Raw genomic sequence first — 21,077 nt, forward strand, 5'->3', positions numbered from 1 at the left:
TCGGCTCCGGTGACGTCACGTGCACATGCACTCTCAGCCAGATGCACTCTCAGCCCCAGTGACGTCACGTGCACATGCACTCTCAGCCAGATGCACTCTCAGCCCCAGTGACGTCATGTGCACATGCACTCTCAGCCAGATGCACTCTCAGCCCCAGTGACGTCATGTGCACATGCACTCTCAGCCAGATGCACTCTCAGCCCCAGTGACGTCATGTGCACATGCACTCTCAGCCAGATGCACTCTCAGCCCCGGTGACGTCATGTGCACATGCACTCTCAGCCAGATGTGCTCTCAGCCCCGGTGACGTCACGTTCACATGCACTCTCAGCCAGATGCACTCTCAGCCCCAGTGACGTCACGTGCACATGCACTCTCAGCCAGATGCACTCTCAGCTCCAGTGACGACACGTGCACATGCACTCTCAGCCAGATGTGCTCTCAGCCCCAGTGACGTCACGTGCACATGCACTCTCAGCCAGATGCACTCTCAGCTCCGGTGACGTCACGTTCACATGCACTCTCAGCCAGATGTGCTCTCAGCCCCGGTGACATCATGTGCACATGCACTCTCAGCCAGATGTGCTCTCAGCCCCGGTGACGTCATGTGCACATGCACTCTCAGCCAGATGTGCTCTCAGCCCCGGTGACGTCACGTTCACATGCACTCTCAGCCAGATGTGCTCTCAGCCCCGGTGACGTCACGTGCACATGCACTCTCAGCCAGATGCACTCTCAGCCCCAGTGACGTCACGTGCACATGCACTCTCAGCCAGATGCACTCTCAGCCCCGGTGACGTCACGTTCACATGCACTCTCAGCCAGATGCACTCTCAGCCCCAGTGACGTCACGTGCACATGCACTCTCAGCCAGATGCACTCTCAGCTCCGGTGATGTCATGTGCACATGCACTCTCAGCCAGATGCACTCTCAGCCCCAGTGACGTCATGTGCACATGCACTCTCAGCCAGATGCACTCTCAGCCCCAGTGACGTCACGTGCACATGCACTCTCAGCCAGATGCACTCTCAGCCCCAGTGACGTCACGTGCACATGCACTCTCAGCCAGATGCACTCTCAGCTCCAGTGACGACACGTGCACATGCACTCTCAGCCAGATGTGCTCTCAGCCCCAGTGACGTCACGTGCACATGCACTCTCAGCCAGATGCGCTCTCAGCTCCGGTGACGTCACGTTCACATGCACTCTCAGCCAGATGTGCTCTCAGCCCCGGTGACATCATGTGCACATGCACTCTCAGCCAGATGTGCTCTCAGCCCCGGTGACGTCACGTGCACATGCACTCTCAGCCAGATGCACTCTCAGCCCCGGTGACGTCACGTGCACATGCACTCTCAGCCAGATGCACTCTCAGCCCCGGTGACGTCACGTTCACATGCACTCTCAGCCAGATGCACTCTCAGCTCCAGTGACGACACGTTCACATGCACTCTCAGCCAGATGTGCTCTCAGCCCCGGTGACGTCACGTGCACATGCACTCTCAGCCAGATGCACTCTCAGCCCCGGTGACGTCACGTTCACATGCACTCTCAGCCAGATGTGCTCTCAGCCCCGGTGACGTCACGTGCACATGCACTCTCAGCCAGATGCACTCTCAGCCCCGGTGACGTCACGTTCACATGCACTCTCAGCCAGATGCACTCTCAGCCCCAGTGACGTCACATGCACATGCACTCTCAGCCAGATGCACTCTCAGCTCCGGTGATGTCATGTGCACATGCACTCTCAGCCAGATGCACTCTCAGCCCCAGTGACGTCATGTGCACATGCACTCTCAGCCAGATGCACTCTCAGCTCCGGTGACGACACGTGCACATGCACTCTCAGCCAGATGCACTCTCAGCCCCGATGACGTCATGTTCATGTTCTGTGCAACAGAACAGTGACTTTTGGTCTGCTGCTTAGTGACATTATCACTTAATCCATTTTTCGTCCATAACTCGGCTAGAGAGTTACATTTAATGTACCTTCCTGATGAAAAAGATCATAGAACCCATTAAAATGTCTGTTGGGTCCTGGTGGTTTTCAGTAGTCACTGGTGGTTTTCTGTGTTTTCCTGATGGGCTGATATCACAGTGTAAAGGATTCTGATTGTTTAATCAGGTGTTTTGGGACTGAATCCATATACGTTTCCTAATGGCCTCTAACAGCAGCCATCAAGCTAATTCCCGTTGGGAAAGCCATCAGGTTTTACTCCTAAATTAACGGCCCTGCAGACACAGTGACGCTGTGACTGTTTTGGGCCCACAGCGTCGTCTGCAGTGTAATTCCTAGCAAAGTTATCAACGTTGTCTGACAACTTTCTAGGAGGTTGTGACGACGTTGTTGAGACATTAAAAGCAATCTGTCCTATGCTGACAGCCTCCTAGAATCCCTAATAAGTTCAATTTTAATCACTAGTACAGTTTTTGATAACCGGCTCTGGTCGTCTTCAGCCTGGCATTCATGAGTTTCAGCAGCCGTTTTGTGTTTTTCTGTGAATAAAACTGACGTTCATGTCTGATCATCGTGGTAGGGTTTATTTTGAAAGTTTCCATATTTTATTACCTTATTATCACTATGGCAACATTAATATACATCCAGTGTGAATCTTGTTGCCCAGCAGTTTTCCTCATAAAACCGACAAAAACACTGTCGTGGCAGAGCAGCACGGACGTCATCGATAGGCTGGCGGTGCAGGTCAGGCTGAGAGTGCATGGCTGCAGCTCCTCACACTGACCAACTGACAGTTTGGGAATTGAGTGTCGTCTCATCTTCAGAGTCTGATCAAATCGGCTGTTGGTCAAATGAGATGTGAAAAGTGTCCATTTTCTGTTTGTGGCAAAGTAAGAAGTAAAAACATTCAAATAGCCTGTGTGTCTCCTAGCAAATTCGTTGCCTAGCAACGGCATCTCAGGTGTGTGTGAAAAACTTGTGATGTTATGGAGAAACATCAGCACGATTAGAACACTTCTCAACCAGCTTGTGGCCAGAATTAACATAGATACACTCACCAGCCACTTTATTAGGTGCTAGTAAAAGGTTGGACCCCCTTTTGCCTTCAGAACTGACTTAATTCTTCGTGGCAGACTTTCAACAAGGTGTTGGAAACGTTCCTCAGAGATTCTTGTTGGTTATTTGAGTTCCTGTTGTCTTTCTATCATCTGGAACCAGTCTGCCCATTCTCCTCTGACCTCTCACATCAACAAGGCGTTTTCGTCCACACAACTGACCGCTCACTGGATATTTCCTCTTTTTCGGACCGTTCTCTGTAAACCCTAGAGATGGTTGTGCGTGAAAATCCCAGCAGATCAGCAGTTTCTGAAATACTCAGACCAGCCCGTCTGGCACCAACAACCACGCCACGTTCAAAGCCCCTTAAATCCCCTTTCTTCCCCGTTCTGATGCTCGGTCTGCACTTCAGCAAGTCGTCTTGACCACCTCTACATGCCTAAATGCAGTGAGTTGCGGCCGTGTGATTGGCTGATTAGCTATTTGTGTTAACAAGCAACTGAACAGGTACCTAATAAAGTAGTCAGTGTATATATATATATATATATATATATATATATATATATATATATATATATATATATATATATATATATATATATATACACACACACGGTGCCTGAGTGTGTGTGTGTGTGTGTGTGTGTGTGTGTGTGTGTGTGTGTGTATATATATAAACAAAAGAAGTGACGGCTCCTGTGATGCTGGCTAAGATGAAACTGAGCCTTCAAGTGACAGGATTGTTTACCTTCTGGACCTTGTAGTTCAGAGGATCCAGTGGTACAAAACGTATCGGGTTCTGGATATTTTTTATTTCATGCAGGGTGCAATAGAGGCGATTTTTCGAGAACCCTATTCATTCTGGCCACAGAGAAATGGAGCTTAGACCCGGAGTTCCTAATATGAGCATAAGAGCACGATGCTGACTACAAAATTATGACTCAACTACAGCGTCCTACACACTGCTAACATGTTGGCATCAAAAGCCTACAGTACTGTTTAGGACTCGAAGATTAGGACTATCGACTTGGGACTCAACTTGAGACTCAGCACTTGCACTGACTCGGGACTTGAATCTAGACTCGACTATCTTGACTTGAGACTTGTCTCGGGACTTGAGTGTGAAGACTTGTTACTTGTACATGACGTAAACTAAATGTTTTGTGTCTTCTCTTTTTCTAGGTAATGGCTACATTGAGGGGCAAGAGCTGGAGAACTTTCTTGAGGAGCTCGAGACAGCATGTAAAGGAATAACCACGGTGAGTCCACTGTATAACTAGTTTTCAAGGCCTTTAGGGTCTATTGTTGTACAGTCAATGGAGACACAGAGCTGCCGCTGCTGCTTTCTATTCCTATCAATTAAGCCAAACCTGCTTAGACTGTGACTCACATTCACAGTCAGTTGTCTAACACTTCCAGAAGACCTACAGTGATATTTTACCCTTAACAAAAATGGTAAAACCTTTTGTGATTGGTTGATTTCTCTGTAACTTCCTAATGATGATAGCTGATGGCTAGTCTAGGGTTACCCTAATGTTTAAGGCCTTCAGGACACACAGCAACAGAAACAACACTCTCACTTACTTAGTAGCTAATAAAAAGGCAAAGATTTAAGATGAATAATAATTTGGAGATGAACTGACTTATTTGCATTTATAATCACTCCAGCTGGATTCTTGATATATTTAATCCGCAACGAGAAACTGACAAACACTAAAAGTCTCAAAGTTGAAGTCAGTTTCTTGTTCGCCAGCTTCTTGTACGAACTTTCCCGTTCCACCTTAAATGTTGTAGCAAAATTCGAACAAGAAGCTGGCAAATGAGAAGCTGACTTCAGCTTTGTAATTAAACAAAAGTCGAGAGACAATTAACATGAAACTATACTAGTTTTGTGGAAAACTTTCCTGCCAGAGATGCGAGAAAAGCAGCTATAGCTCAGCTAAAGTGTAAATCAGTGCAAATTAAGTCTGGATTTTCATGAATATTATTTTTTACGTCTGTACTAGCACATCAGCACATACTGAGATATTTACAGCCAAGATGTCAAAGCATTACTTCAATAAAATAGATTTTTGTTGAAAGGACCAAATGGTTTTCTTAACATTTGGGTTCCCGACCCCTGTCCTCACCAATGTGGGAGCAACTTGGCTGTATCTATCTAGTTACCATGGAGAATCATTTTCCATTGAGTACTTCAAGATTTCAAACTTTGTTTTCAACCAAAACTTAAATAAGGCGTATAACTGCAATGTTGCTTGAGTTTGAATAGAAGCATGATGACTGTATTAAATAAAAATAAACAAAGATAAGTTCCCAGAAATTCTCACAAGACCTAGAAGGCTCTGAACGTTCCATGCTGAAATGACATAATTAAGATATATTAGTAATTTATGCATAAATATTCTCACATCAACACAGTTTAGTCTTTCAGTTTAGCTGTATCTTTTATTCACAGCAGCTCAATAACATTTCACTCTCTCACACACACACACACACACACACACACACACACACACACACACACACACACAACAGTCCTAGTTCGTCTAATACCAGCTTACATGGGGAAAGTTGATTATATTACATGGGGAAATTGATTATATTAATCAATAACATCAAGTAACTGAGACCAATTGGGTCAATTGAGGAATGACCACTAGGGGGCGTGAAGGAAGAATTCACGTACATGTAACAGGATAAATAGACAGTTACCTAACATGAGCATACTTTTAAAGTATTCATGCCCGAGTGTAATTATATTTGTCATTTATTTCAGGACCCTGTGAACTTTTCATTCAAGGGGAAGATGGAGGAGTTCATGCTGAAATTTGATGAGAATTCTGACGGGAAGATTGAGATGTTGGAGGTAAATAAATCTGAAAGATCCTTTTTGACTCTAACGATGGTGAAGAAGCTTGAAGAGACACAACTCTTCAAAATAAAGGTTCTTGGCTTGGACAGAAAGTTCTAGGGAAAATGTTAAAATAACTGCCATTGAACTTTATTACATGGCGATTTTTTAAGCTTTAAAAATGCATGCATATCTTATTTATACTGCAAGGGAGTGAAATTATCTTATGTCCAGTAAATATATCTAATATTTCTCATTCTAAGATTTTTATGAGATCATTGCCAATGTCAAGACATTTTTACTCGTTTCAAGAAACGGCATGAGAGCATTCATGTTACTTCTCCAGTCTCGTCCTGGGTTATTTCAAAATAAAAAAAGACACAAAAAGCGTTTTTAGTTAGTTTGCTTACGTGGTCACCAGATAACCCCATCTGTTGCTACACGTTAACATGGCTGCCAACTAGAAGAGAGGAACATCAGTTCAGCTGGCGTGATAACAGCTCTGCTAACCACAGAACTTGTTTGGTTGTGGTTAACTAAAGCACTTACGCAAATTTAGATGTTTCAGATCTGAGGGAGTGAAGTCAAGCGGCTGTGGCTGAAGTGACAGAGAGGAAAACTGAGGATTTTGGATCTGTAGCCTGATTCACTAACTTCATATTAGCATAACGAACAGACTAAAGACCCAAACAGTGCCACACACCACAATGCAGGTTTGATTCTAACTGCTGCTTTGCTGAAGTGTAGATGGTAAAAACTAATGCCTGAGAGAGGAAAGTGGAGTGACGTGTTGGAGTGACAGAAAACCAAAATCAGTCCTGTTCTATGGTGTTTGGGACTGCAGGATTTTGACTAAGCTATCAATACCTTAGTTAGCAGGACTGGGTTTGGTTCCAGCCAAATTCTGCTTAAATGACCCTGCTTGGAGGATATCTGAGAGCGCAGAGATGACTGGTGTCAGAAAACCAGTCAGTGACCCCTCTACAGTGGTGGACAGTAACTAAGCAAATGTAATTAGTTTCTGTACTTTAGTATTTTTGGTGTATCTGGACTGAAGTTTCTCCGTTCTGGGGACTTTTTCCTTTCACTCCACTACATTTCAGAGTCTGATATCCGACTTTTTCCTCCTACATTTTGAGAAATCTGTCGTTTCTTTTGGTTTCTGTGTGTATAAAAACGTCACATGTCAAAACGAAAGAAGCGCAAAGCCAGAGCACCAATCAGGGCCCAGCGGTCACTTTGTTTAGAGCTGGTTTTGACCTGTTGGTCATACCGACCCAGTGCAGCACGCGGTTCAACGTCGGCGCAGCAGCGTAAAACTTTGGGAGAGTCTGTTCAACATAAATGATGAACTAACCTAACTTTGTGTAAATAGAGCTCAATATAGAAATATGTCCACATATGCAGTCGAGACTGACGCGGCTTTTTTCTGAATTTCCACAAACACCATTTCATTTTATAGTAAATGAGTTTGGGCTGGTTTATGTTTATGAACAGACGCCTACAGATCAACATAGTAAAGGAGCTCATCTGTGATCCTGAGTTTAAAGCCAGTTTTTATTCAACTTAAACTTGGAACTAAGTTGTAAATAAATCTGAAACTGAAACTTTGCTTGTGTGTAAAAAGTGATTTCAGAGCCACTCGGTTCTCCCTGATGGAAACTGTTTACCTTCAGTGTTTTGTGCTTCTGATCATTTTAATAGACGTCAGCGTCACTAATTAATGACGTTCTATTAAAAGACTGGTTTACCAAGAGAGACGCTGGAGGACTTTCACCTGAAATGAGTTCATGAAGCCAGTGTGGTTATAAAAATGATAACAGGACATCAGAGCCAGAATTACTCTTTTAGTACTTTTACTTTATACTTAAGTACATTTGAAGGGAAATACTTTAGTACTTTTACTCAAGTGGAGGTCTAAAGGGAGGAACTTCTACTTTAACTGGAGGAGTATTTTACCTTGGGGGTCTCAACTTTAACTCCAGTACATGGTTTGTGTACTTCGCCCACCTCTGCCCCTCTAAAGTATAAATGGGTGGTATTTGTTTATTTAGCTGTTCAAATGTAAAAATTTCACCAGTTTGAAACGCAGTCTTCATTGTGAACCATAGTGCAGAGGAACCCTGAGAGAACAGCAGAGAGAGAAATGGAGAGCTAGAAGAGGATTATGCAGTGTGTGGATGTGATGAAGGAATGAGAGAGGGAGGGGTTAAAAGAGGGGGGTGGAATAAAGGGTACAGGGTTACATCCATCAGGATGATGGAAAGAGAGTAGATGGACGAGATTATTGATGCTGGAAAACAAAACCTCGCTAATCCAAAGAAAGAGATCATACACGTTAATCACTCATCCTACTTCACTCCATCTTCCTGAACGTTTCTAGCCGGCCTGTCAGCAGTGTTGGTTCTCTGTCCTACTTGGCTGCATGTCCTTTTCTTGCATGTCCATAAGCTTGAATGGGCTCAAAGAGAATTCAGACAAGGTCTAGAGCATCTTCCAGCTGGTGAAGGCTTCCGTAGTGCAGGCCAGAGTTGTGTGGATTATCTCAAACCCATCCTCCATCCTGAGTAATTTACACAACTCACTACATCCAGAAAGTTTCAGCATAGGAACCGAAATATGTATGGCTCTGTTCTCTATTTGGCTCCTTTTCGTCTAAAATCAACCCATCAAAATTGTTTAAAGTGCCCAAAAGTTTGGGCAGTAAGTGAAATGCTAATAAAAACAAGAAGCAGCAATTAGTAAATTGTATTTGAACCGCATTATATTATATTATTTATTTATTTTGTAACTAAACATTAAGGCGCATGTTTGCCGTCATCCGGTTACCACAGTTACATCACCTTTCCTTTCATCAGCGTTAATTTCATTTTAGTGCTGAAGACACAAGCTGACTTTAACCAGCAGAATATTTTGCTATTTTTGTGCTGCGGAACCATACGGGTCCTTCGCTTTTATTTTTGTGCTTTATAGTGTGGCATATGTTTTTTAATGAGAAGTAGGTCTGGGCTACAGGTAAGCCAGTCTAGCACCTGCACTTTCTGATTACACAGCCATGCTGTTATAAAACGTACAGAATGTGGTTTGCCGCTATCGTGTTGAAATAAACATGGACATCCCCGGTGTACAAAATACACCCTTCTTTCAGGGAGTCCCATGTTAGCTATATTGACCTTGTTAATGCAGTCTTTCTAGACAGGGCCTTAGATCTTGCACTTCTCTGCTGTCTTCAACTTTAGAAATAAAAAAACAATTCACTGTTTCCAAACTCTTGGGAGAATGGACAAGTATGTAGATTTAGTTAAATATGCTGCGGCATTTGCAGAGATATCCTGGAAATAGTTACAGTTGCTAGGGTATGAGGGACCAACTGGGTAGACCAGTTTGCTCTATTGCCACCCTGAGGCAGAACAGTGCTACATGTATAGTTAGTTAGGCATAGTTAGTAAGAATAACAAAGACAGAAGCTGAGAATTATGTGTCTGAAATATAATAAGTTTATTTTCAGAGACACCCCAGAATTTTCATTTTGAGACATTCAGGGAATCCAGTGGTTAAGTAGCAGATCCTGGATGCTCCAGAACCCCCTGCATTTTGCACCCTGGACATCCCTGAAAAAGACATTGTCCAGAAGGCAGCACATGTTGCTTCAACAAGTGTATGTATATAAGATGTGCACGCTACCCACCAATAACCCCCCCCCACCCTGACAGAAGCTGGATTTAGAATTTCTAGATGTTTGGCTGGGAGGACACTACATCCATTATCTCCATAACAATTAACAATTAGAAAGACGGACTCCTCAGACCACAGTACACATTTCCACTGAGCACCAGGCCATTTCAGATGAGCTCAAGCCCAGAGAAGTTGGCAGCATTTCTGAATGTTGTAGATATCTTCAACTTCAGAGAAGAACTGTGTTTATTGATGACAGATTGACAGATTGCCATCAAAAGAAGTATTCACGAGCCCAGGTGGTGGTCTCCATGTTGGTTTTAATGTGGTGTCATCTGATGTGTCGAAGTTTGTACACATTGTACTTGAACTGTTGAACTATTTGCTGGCGCTTTTTTGGCACAGTGGTAAGCCTTGACCCATCCTTGCTCATAAAGGCCTCTTTCCTGGATGGTCCTTTTAAACCCAAGCAGAATTGCAAGATGTTTTTTGAACATTTTCACAATGTTCCTCCTCTTAAATTTCTACAGTTCCAACTTTTTGTGAATGTGCTGCAGGCATCAATTTCAAAACGAACGTGTATTTACGGAAAATAATGAAGTTGCTAAATTAAAACTTAAAATTTCGTGTCTGTGTACTGTGTTTTAGTTGCCAGTGACATTCTGCCTTAATCTCTTTGTACTTGAAAACATGTAACAAATAAATGGAACAAATTAGTCCTGAAACTAGGGCTCAGTTTGAGGGGGACGCCATCCCCTTTTTAACCCCTAAATAGCCAGGGCCTACCAGCGGGTTGAATAGAGTAACTCAGCCGGTTTATATTGAAGTCCCAATAGTTACTGAATAATAAGCCTTACTATGTAATAAGCCTCTGATTTTAAAGGAGATTAAAAAAAGACAAAAATCAGCCCCTTGTACAACTGCTATGCCCCCACACATCCTCCACACATATAAATTAATAATCATAAATGTTTAAGAAAATAAGTCTGGACTTCTACAGGTCACAGAAATCACAGTGCACGAATCATCAGTCGTTAAGTCATCAATAGAAGGGTAGACTAGCTTTATGTTCCTCAGACTGAGGAGTTGAAGGTAAACTCAGTTGTTCATTTAGCTTTCGGCACACACTTTAAAACTCTCCTCTTTAATCCTGAGGTTGAGCTCAAGTGTTCCAGTCAGAGAGATCTTATCTTCAAAGCTAGCTGTGGAAAGGCAGCTCATTCTCACTCTTTCTCAAGCACTTTATAGAGCGATAAACTATGACCTGAAGTACTGAGCGTAAGCTCCAACTCTTAAAGCTGAAACCTGAGATAAGCCAGTTTTGTTTTTTATCGTATCAGTCCCTCTTTAGACGAAGCTTGTCTTCGACATGGGAATAAATTTAAAGAGCCTCACTGGAAGGTAGCAGTGGGTCTGAGTGCTATGGCAGTGTTTAATACTCATTCAGAGCCTGAAAATACTGTAAAGCATTGATAAATCTTCTTAGGGAAAGCTAAAAAAACATGCTTTGAAAAGTATTGTTATTATTACGCACCATTCAATCGGGTCTGTCTCCCAGTGACCATCTGGACAGTATTTCTCCAGAAATGCTGAATGGCTGGTAAATGATTCCTCTGACTTTTTCCATCCATCGTGTTGCTGATCGTCCTCTTCCTCTTTTACCTTTACTCTGTTCTTAGCATATTGATGTTGACTTTTGTTGACACTCATGTGTGTAAGGTTGAAGTGGATATATACACTCACCGGCCACTTTATTAGGTCCACCTGTTCAGTTGCTTGTTAACACAAATAGCTGATCAGCCAATCACACGGCCGCAGCTCACTGCATTTAGGTGTGTAGAGGTGGTCAAGACGACTTGCTGAAGTGCAGACCGAGCATCAGAACGGGGAAGAAAGGGGATTTAAGGGGCTTTGAACGTGGCGTGGTTGTTGGTGCCAGACGGGCTGGTCTGAGTATTTCAGAAACTGCTGATCTGCTGGGATTTTCACGCACAACCATCTCTAGGGTTCACAGAGAACGGTCCGAAAAAGAGGAAACATCCAGTGAGCGGCCAGTTGTGTGGTGAAAACGCCTTGTGGATGTGAGAGGTCAGAGGAGAATGGGCAGACTGGTTCCAGATGATAGAAAGACAACAGGAACTCAAATAACCAACCAGAATCTCTGAGGAACGTTTCCAACACCTTGTTGAAAGTGTGACACGAAGAATTAAAGCAGTTCTGAAGGCAAAAGGGGGTCCAGCCTTTTACTAGCAAGTGTAGCACTGTACCTAATAAAGTGGCCGGTGTGTGTACACTGATATATATGATCTTTTTGAAAACTAAATATTATCAATACTGCTCAGTACTTTTTTAGCTGTTTAATTAAAAGTGTTTTTCTTCTCCAATTTTTTTTCTTCTCCAAGCTGGGAGTGACGAGTTTTCACCCTTTGCTCTCTATCTGCTCCCCCTTCTGCTGTGCTGTGGCTGCTGTCTTTGTAATTGTTTACAAGCTCCACTCAGACGAGGATTAATATCATGTGATCAGCTTGTGAAAACAATTTGATTAAAATGTAGTGACTGTACTTCAAGGAGTCCACAGTAATGATACTGTGCATGCTTAATGTTATTATATACCTAATTAACAGATACTGGTCTACTTCCAAGACATTCTTGCAGTTTGATTTGCCCTCAGGATGCCCAGGAATGCTCTAGGAGAGAGAACTTTGTTCTTAAGCAAGCCTTTTGCCTCACTTCGTTTGACACCTTTTCTAGGTTTGCGATCGTATTTCCACTCACAAAAACAGGGAATGAGGGAAATACTGTTACATTCGGAGGATTAGTGTCAGAGCCCTATGTGCCAGGTTTGTGACAGATTTTGTGCAGATTATATTTGTGTATTACAAACGGATTATTAATGTGATTGTGCCGCCGTCCATATGGACTCTCCTCCACAAAGGTTTAGAATTAAAGGCCGATGCTTTTACGCGCCTGACCGCGCCGTTAACCTTCTTTAAGTGCGATATATTTGTATTGCAAGTTTTTGTCCTATGCTTTTCTGCATTATGCTATACGAAGTGGGAGGAGGGGGATAAACTAGAGCATCGCACAGTGACCTGCTGTTGTGTAAGAGGTCAGGTTTACTCTCGAATTTACCTAAAGAAGCGGCGTGTTGACTGGTTGTAGAGACATTATAGGGAAATTCCACTGATTTTACAAAATGTCTGCAAAATTAAGTCATCATGATGTAAACAAAGTCGTTCTGAGCGTTTTGTTGTGAAGCTGTTCTCAAATTTCTTTAAAGTGGTGGTGATGGGGAACACCATGCACACCATGACCACAACATAAATATGGACATTTTATCTGCTTTCCCAAACCACCAGTGAACCTACACGTGCCTTCTATGTAGAGTTCTATGTAGAATATTGATAATTAGAAGATTCTGACTCTGTTTCTCTAGAGCAGTGCATTTCACACCAAACCACTCTGAATGACTCTGTTTACATCTTTAACCACTTAATTATTTTGAATAATTAGCATTATTATTTGATCTGCACTTGACCAGCACTTCGAATTCAAATATTGGAATTGTTATAGGGGAGTTATTACATTTCCTTAGTGAGTAATAGAGTTTGGATTGATCTATCTATGCCCTGCTCACAAGTTTTCTTGCATATCTTGCATATCTACTGTTGCTGTGTTGGGCTAGCTTTACAGAATGCTGGTAAAATGCCAACAAAATGTGATCACAATACCTACATTTAGAGTCGGTTATTCATTCAGCCTAATGAGAAACTGTAGAACGGACTCGGTTTATATCACAATACCTACATTTAGAGTCGTTTATTCATTCAGCCTAATGAGAAACTGTAGAACGGACTCGGTTTATATCACAATACCTACATTTAGAGCCGGTTATTCATTCAGCCTAATGAGAAACTGTAGAACAGACTCGGTTTATATCACAATACCTACATTTAGAGTCGGTTATTCATTCAGTCTAATGAGAAACTGTAGAACGGACTCGGTTTATATCACAATACCTACATTTAGAGCCGGTTATTCATTCAGCCTAATGAGAAACTGTAGAACGGACTCGGTTTATATCACAATACCTACATTTAGAGTCGGTTATTCATTCAGCCTAATGAGAAACTGTAGAACGGACTCGGTTTATATCACAATACCTACATTTAGAGTCGGTTATTCATTCAGCCTAATGAGAAACTGTAGAACGGACTCGGTTTATATCACAATACCTACATTTAGAGTCGGTTATTCATTCAGTCTAATGAGAAACTGTAGAACAGACTCAGTTTATATCACAATACCTACATTTAGAGCCGGTTATTCATTCAGCCTAATGAGAAACTGTAGAACAGACTCGGTTTATATCACAATACCTACATTTAGAGTCAGTTATTCATTCAGCCTAATGAGAAACTGTAGAACGGACTCGGTTTATATCACAATACCTACATTTAGAGCCGGTTATTCATTCAGTCTAATGAGAAACTGTAGAACGGACTCGGTTTATATCACAATACCTACATTTAGAGCCGGTTATTCATTCAGTCTAATGAGAAACTGTAGAACGGACTCGGTTTATATCACAATACCTACATTTAGAGTCGGTTATTCATTCAGTCTAATGAGAAACTGTAGAACGGACTCGGTTTATATCACAATACCTACATTTAGAGTCGGTTATTCATTCAGTCTAATGAGAAACTGTAGAACGGACTCGGTTTATATCACAATACCTACATTTAGAGCCGGTTATTCATTCAGCCTAATGAGAAACTGTAGAACGGACTCGGTTTATATCACAATACCTACATTTAGAGCCGGTTATTCATTCAGCCTAATGAGAAACTGTAGAACAGACTCGGTTTATATCACAATACCTACATTTAGAGCCGGTTATTCATTCAGCCTAATGAGAAACTGTAGAACAGACTCGGTTTATATCACAATACCTACATTTAGAGTCGGTTATTCATTCAGTCTAATGAGAAACTGTAGAACAGACTCGGTTTATATCACAATACCTACATTTAGAGCCGGTTATTCATTCAGCCTAACGAGAAACTGTAGAACGGACTCGGTTTATATCACAATACCTACATTTAGAGCCGGTTATTCATTCAGCCTAATGAGAAACTGTAGAACGGACTCGGTTTATATCACAATACCTACATTTAGAGTTGGTTATTCATTCAGCCTAATGAGAAACTGTAGAACGGACTTCGTTTATATCACAATACCTACATTTAGAGTCGGTTATTCATTCAGCCTAATGAGAAACTGTAGAACGGACTCGGTTTATATCACAATACCTACATTTAGAGTCGGTTATTCATTCAGCCTAATGAGAAACTGTAGAACGGACCCGGTTTATATCACAATACCTACATTTAGAGCCGGTTATTCATTCAGCCTAACAAGAAACTGTAGAACAGACTCAGTTTATATCACAATACCTACATTTAGAGTCGGTTATTCATTCAGCCTAACGAGAAACTATAGAACAGACTCGGTTTATATCACAATACCTACATTTAGAGCCGGTTATTCATTCAGTCTAATGAGAAACTGTAGAAAAGACTCGTTTTTTTTTGTGTGGGCTGGTTTGGTGAGGTTGCCAGTCTTTACAGATTTACAACAGCATTGATTTTCCAGAAGTCTGCTCATTTTCCCGTAGAGAAAAACAGCTTCACACAGGCCTCGCTCGAATACTAATGGCGCCCTCAGAGGTTTATTAAACCATCTTCTCAAGCAGTGGCATGCTTAGCCTTAAGGGAGAACTTTGCATATCTCCATGCAAGCTGTGAAAGTGGCCAGTTTAAGTGGACAGATGGCTGCAGAGCTTTGTGGACATTTGGGATTGGGGGGATCTGGTAAGGTTTTAGTGTCTCTACAGCGGTCCGGAGCTGGAGCCTCTCTGCCGAAAACGGAACCGATAACGCAGCACCTCTCATCCCTGTCCAGCATTTGGGGCCTGCAAGTCCTAATCCAGTGTGGAGGCTTTAGGCTGAAGGTGCTGTTCTGGGTTGAGCAGGCAGAGATTGGGGTGAACTGGACTGTAGCTGAGAACTCTAAGGGCTTCTGCCCAAGGTGCTGAAATCCTTTTACACACTCCAGCAGCTCTGGAGAGGTTTTGGTGGGCTTGGGGAAAGAGGTTCTGGTGCACTCCACAGCACAATATGACTGTTTTATAGCATTTCTGCTTGTGTTTAGTGTAAAAAATCCTGTAACAATATGATAATAAGTTTAGGTACAAAGTTGCCTGTCGAATACCAGCCAGCATGCTTCTGTAAATGTAAATGCATTTACAGTAAAAATACCTGCTTTTTTAATATTTTTGCGGTCCAGCAGTTTAACATTAGATACAGTACTTATAAGCCTCCTTAAAACCTTAAACAAATTTCCAGACATTGTCTATTGTAGTTAAGAGAGCTTTGATTTCATAACCTATTATTTTACAGGTGTGCGTATGTTTAGTTGTATGAAAAGGTTTGGGACTCTGGGTCCTCTACATAGAACTGATTTGACAATATGACATTTTTCTGCAAATTTCAGCACATCATTTCCTCTTAATATATAAAAAAATACATGATATAAAATGTGCCATCACTTTTGCACTAGCCAGATTTTATGTTTTAATTTTCCTACATTAATGTTAAATTCAGTGTGCAGTATGTTCTCTGTAGAAGAGAACTTACAAATCAACAGGAATTTAGGGTGTGTAAACTTTCGCACACAATGGTATACAAGAAAGGAAGAAAAGAAAAATGGCAGTTTTCCCACATTTTCAGCTTATTGCTGTTATTTTTACCTATTTGTTTAATAAAAACTAGAGTTAGAGTTAGAATTGAACTATTAAACTTATTTAAATTTTGATATTTGGTTGGTATAAATCAGTTTTCACTTGAGATCTCTCTCTCTCTCTCTCTGTCTCTCTCTCTCTCTCTCTCTCTCTCTCTCTCTCTCTCTGTCTCTGTCTCTCTCTCTCTCTCTCTCTCTCTCTCTCTCTCTCTGTCTCTCTCTCTCTCTCTCTCTCTCTCTCTCTCTCTCTCTCTCTCTCTCTCTCTCTCTGTCTCTCTGTCTCTCTCTCTCTCTCTCTCTCTCTCTCTCTCTCTGTGTCTCTCTCTCTCTCTCTCTCTGTCTCTCTATCATTCTCACTCTCACTCTCTCTCTCTCTCTCTCTCTCTCTCTCTTTCTCTCTCTCTCTCTCTCTCTCTCTCTCTCACAGCTGGCTCAGATCCTGCCTACAGAGGAGAACTTCCTGCTGTGTTTCAGACAGTTTGTGGGGTCCAGTGCGGAGTTCATGTCGGTACGACACACATTATAACATGTTATGATTATTTAAAGGGCAACTTCACCAATTTTTCAATTTCTGCATGTAATTTAGATGTAAACAGAGAGAGTCAGAGCGGTTTAGTGTGAAATGGCTCAGATGTCTTTACAGTGGCGGTCATAGGAATCGTCATGACTACAACACAAATATAATTTATTTTTCCATCCAAAACCACCAGAGAACCTACACGAGTCTTCTGAGCGCTGGACTATTTTGCATCACAACACCTGCCATTTACTTTTTGCCCAAAACATCATAAAACAGAGCCTCACTCATCACGCAGTGCATTCATTACCTTTCATGTACATGTAAAAACTTTCTGTGAGGGAGCTTTTAGAGGTGGACGTCTGGTTCCTATCACCAGCACTGTGAACAGTTCCGACTCTCTAAGTTTCTCTAGAGTGGTTTTTCACACCAAACCACTCTGATCGACTCTGTTTACATCTTAACCGTTTAATTATACAGAATATTTTGTAAAATTGATGGACTTCCCCTGTAATAAATATGTTAATATATTCCCAGATTAACAATGTTTTTTTTTTAAATAACGACTGTGTGATTTTGGTAAGGGGACGTCTCAATCATTGGGGCTGTGGAATTCTGTAAGTGTGGGTAAGAGTTCTATTTGCAGAATATTGTTCATTATTAATGGCCTGCAGCTTTCAGAGCAGCTGTACGTGTATCTGTGAGAGGAGTAAAACATGGTGACTCTGTAAATAATACAACGCAACAAAATATGCTCTCTATGCTGAACATCTGGACAGCGTACAGGACGAGGATAAAACACGCAGATTCTGGCTAACTCATCGCTGAAAGCTTTGGCACAGTTTATTTGTAGTTTATTTGTTTATTTGTTTTGTAGGGTGGCAGTGGCAGGAGCCAATCAAATTTAACAGTCATGAGTAAATACCACTCGCTCAGCATCTGTCTATATCATTGTCATTTTTCCCCATTCGTCATGGTGCAAGGATTGCTGTCTCCTACTAGTCTGACTTACACGGTCATATTTGCATGTAACATATATGAATACTATTTTTTCAGAATTCCTGCTTAATCAAGGCTTTGAGATGTAATATCATTCAGAGAGGTTTGTTGTGAAGCGGTTCTCAGGTTTACAGTGGTGGTGATAGGAACCAGAGGTCGCCATGACTACAAACACACATGTAAACATTTTATTCACAACCTAAAATCACCAGTTAACCTACACGTCTTCTGAGTTTATATGGAGTGTTGATGATGAGAAAACAGTGGAAAATCTGGAAAATATGGAGACTATTTTGCCTCAGTACACCCTGCTTGTATCAGTGGCACCTGTAGTGGCCAGATGGGGCCACTGAAAATCTTGGGGTGAGAAACATTAAAACCAAAAGCTGCACATTTCGGGAATTCTCTTATGCTGTAATACACAGCCTAGTTTACAGCTGTTTCAGTATGTAATTGCAGTGATATACGTACTTTGGTTTCTTATTTTACAGTTAATGTTACTAATTATCTGACAAACATTAAGGCCTAGAAATGGCATTCAGTTAATCCGTCTTATAAAAACACACATTTGAAACATTTGAGTATCTATTTTTGTGCATTATATCTATATATATAGAGCAAACTGGTACAACAAGAGTGTCGCATCAGATCCAGTTCCCGCACAATTCACATTCCCCTCCATGAATCACGTCACCTGGAGCCACAGGGACTGAGCAGAAATCAGCACCAAACAACACTGAAGCTACAGACAGTAAAAAAAAAACGAAGAAAGCCATACGCCTTTCTTTTCGCCGCAAATCTGATTATTAAATTGAGGCACCAGACTTTTTCACCTGCTTCCTTTTCCGCCGTGTAACGGTGGGGAGTGATGATGAGGTGGACGCATGTGCAGAGACAAGCGAGATTTATCCAAAATCAGGGTCAAGACAGCCCAGGTTCAAATGGCCTGACAAAGAACACAGAAGTCCAAAATACTGAACCGAACAAGCAAAGCAAACACATCAAACAGTCAGCATAATCAAAACATACAAACAACAAAGACCAGCAACGACAAAAGGGCAAACACAGGGCTTAAATACAACAGGGCCAACATGGGATCACAAGACACCGGTGGAAGCACAGGTGGGAACAATCAGGGGCGGAGTCACTAAACAAGGGGGCTGGACTACAAAACCAAAACAAAGAACACGCGGGCTAAACCAAAAAACAACACGAACACATGGACAGGACTGGGAGGGGCCAATCGTGACACACCGGTTCAGTGCTGCGTGAGTGCTCAGGTTGCAAGAGCTGGATTGGTAGGCTTTAGCTTATTTGCACACAACTTTAACTAAAAGTTTCACAAATTTGCCATTTACTGACCTCTAAGTGATGCTCCTGTATTTATTTATTTATTTATTTATTACATTTCGATTATATAATCAAACTTAGAATATTCATTGACAGCCCAGGGGGGTGGGGGGGCAATGCGGCGATTGTATCAGTGTGGCTGTGCCCCACTTGGCCCCCCTTTGCCCCCTCTTGACCATTGGCATGTATGCCTCCACCGTGAATGGCTTTTTTAAAAATGCCTTTTTAAAATGATCATAAAATTGATGCCTTTTTTAGCATCCTAATGAACAATTCAGACAAAAATTGTACAAAAAACATCTGTGGAATTCCCTTTAGTCAGATATAAATATATGAATATGTACAAATGTGCAGTATTCATGTAATCCTCTGTTATCCTTTGTATGAGCATTGTTGCATAGGTGATATCTTTGGAAGTACTGAATAACTAATAATAGCATAACTAAATACCAGAACATTTGAGCATCCAAAAACCTTTTTCACTGATTTTCAGTGTTATGTTGTCAAATCTAGTGAACAGATGCAGTTTCCTCGTGGTCAGGTGACCAGGGCATCCTTGCGAAGACGATTTGTTCACAAACAGCCTGCTGGGTTTTGTAAATCAAGCATGAAGGCCACATAACTCAGCCTCTTCTTTTATTGCCCTCATTTGAATTTTTTTCCAGCACAGTGAAGATTTAAAAACAGCAACAGAAAGCACAGCACCATGTTCTAAACCATAAATCAGCCACCAGCAAGAGAAATGGTAGTTTATCACTCAAAAAAGACAACAAAATAGACAGCTACCAAAAATGTTCAACCTAATATGAATGTTTAAATTCACAGGCATGGAGAAAATACGACACTGACCGCAGCGGATACATCGAGTCCAACGAACTGAAGGTAAAACAAGAACTGTAGAATCACTGTTTCCAAAACTCTTCCAAAAATCATCAATTCCAAAAACAGCAGCATGTTTACCTTCGTATTATATCACCTTTCCTTTTACCAACACTTAATCACATGGGGACTAAAGTTTCCAGCTGTGCAACTGTACAGAGGCTTTGTTGTTGTATTTTGCATAACTGGGAGCATTAACTGCCAGTCTAGCGCCCGCACTCCTGAATTGCACAGCTGTGCTGTTGTAACACGTTGACCTGTTGTAATAATCATGGGTGTCCCTGACAAATACAGCATCTGTAGGGCAAAATGCGTATATCCTTTTCAGCAGTGGTGCTCAATCCTGGCCCTTGAGATCACACCTGGCTCTCATATTCAGAAGCTCCTGAAGGTCTTCGTTAATTGGGCCAGGTGTGTTAGCTCAGGGTTGGAGCTTAACTCTGGGTGGTAGGTCTCCCGGCCTAGGATTTGGCACCCCTGCTGCCTTTCGGTGTTAATGATGCTTTCACAGATGTGCAAGTTATCCACTAATACAGCCCCATACCATGACACACGCTGCATGTTGAACAATAGTAATAATCTGAAATGTCAACTTTTTTGATCTGGAGAATATGCCCATTATTTCATTAAACGATCTGAAAGGTCGACTCATCAATCCAATAGAGATGAACCTGAGCCCAGAGAAGTCGGCGGCGTTTCCAACCATTCTTGATAGGTTCTGTCAAAGTATTCCTGAGCCCATGCAGTGATATTCGTCGCTGAAACATGCTGGTTTGTAGTGCAGTGCCGTCCGAGGGGTCGGCGGTTGCAGCCTTTCTGTTGTAGTTTTTCGGCCTTCCTCTTTTCACGCACAGGTTTTCTCCAGGTTCCGTGATACTTTTAATGACATTATGCATTGTAGAAGCTGAAATACTCCTTAAAATATTGGGTTATTCTGCACTTTTTAGGGGTGCTCTGTTTAAGCCCAGCATGCTTGCATCACCTGTTT

At 41.9% G+C, this 21,077-nt stretch overlaps 1 protein-coding gene across 1 annotated transcript in view; it reads left to right on the forward strand.

Annotated features, from left to right (window-relative positions):
* Positions 1-21,077, forward strand: part of LOC108439641 (calretinin-like) — a 35,115-nt gene that overhangs the window by 3,371 nt on the left and 10,667 nt on the right. Inside the window, exons 2-5 of the mRNA XM_017718159.2 lie at positions 4,197-4,273; positions 5,791-5,880; positions 16,772-16,852; positions 20,036-20,092. Coding sequence (XP_017573648.1) covers positions 4,197-4,273; positions 5,791-5,880; positions 16,772-16,852; positions 20,036-20,092 — 305 coding nt within the window. The remainder of the gene's footprint in view (positions 1-4,196; positions 4,274-5,790; positions 5,881-16,771; positions 16,853-20,035; positions 20,093-21,077) is intronic.

This window comes from Pygocentrus nattereri, chromosome 15 (assembly GCF_015220715.1).
Source record: "Pygocentrus nattereri isolate fPygNat1 chromosome 15, fPygNat1.pri, whole genome shotgun sequence".
NCBI lineage: Eukaryota > Metazoa > Chordata > Actinopteri > Characiformes > Serrasalmidae > Pygocentrus > Pygocentrus nattereri.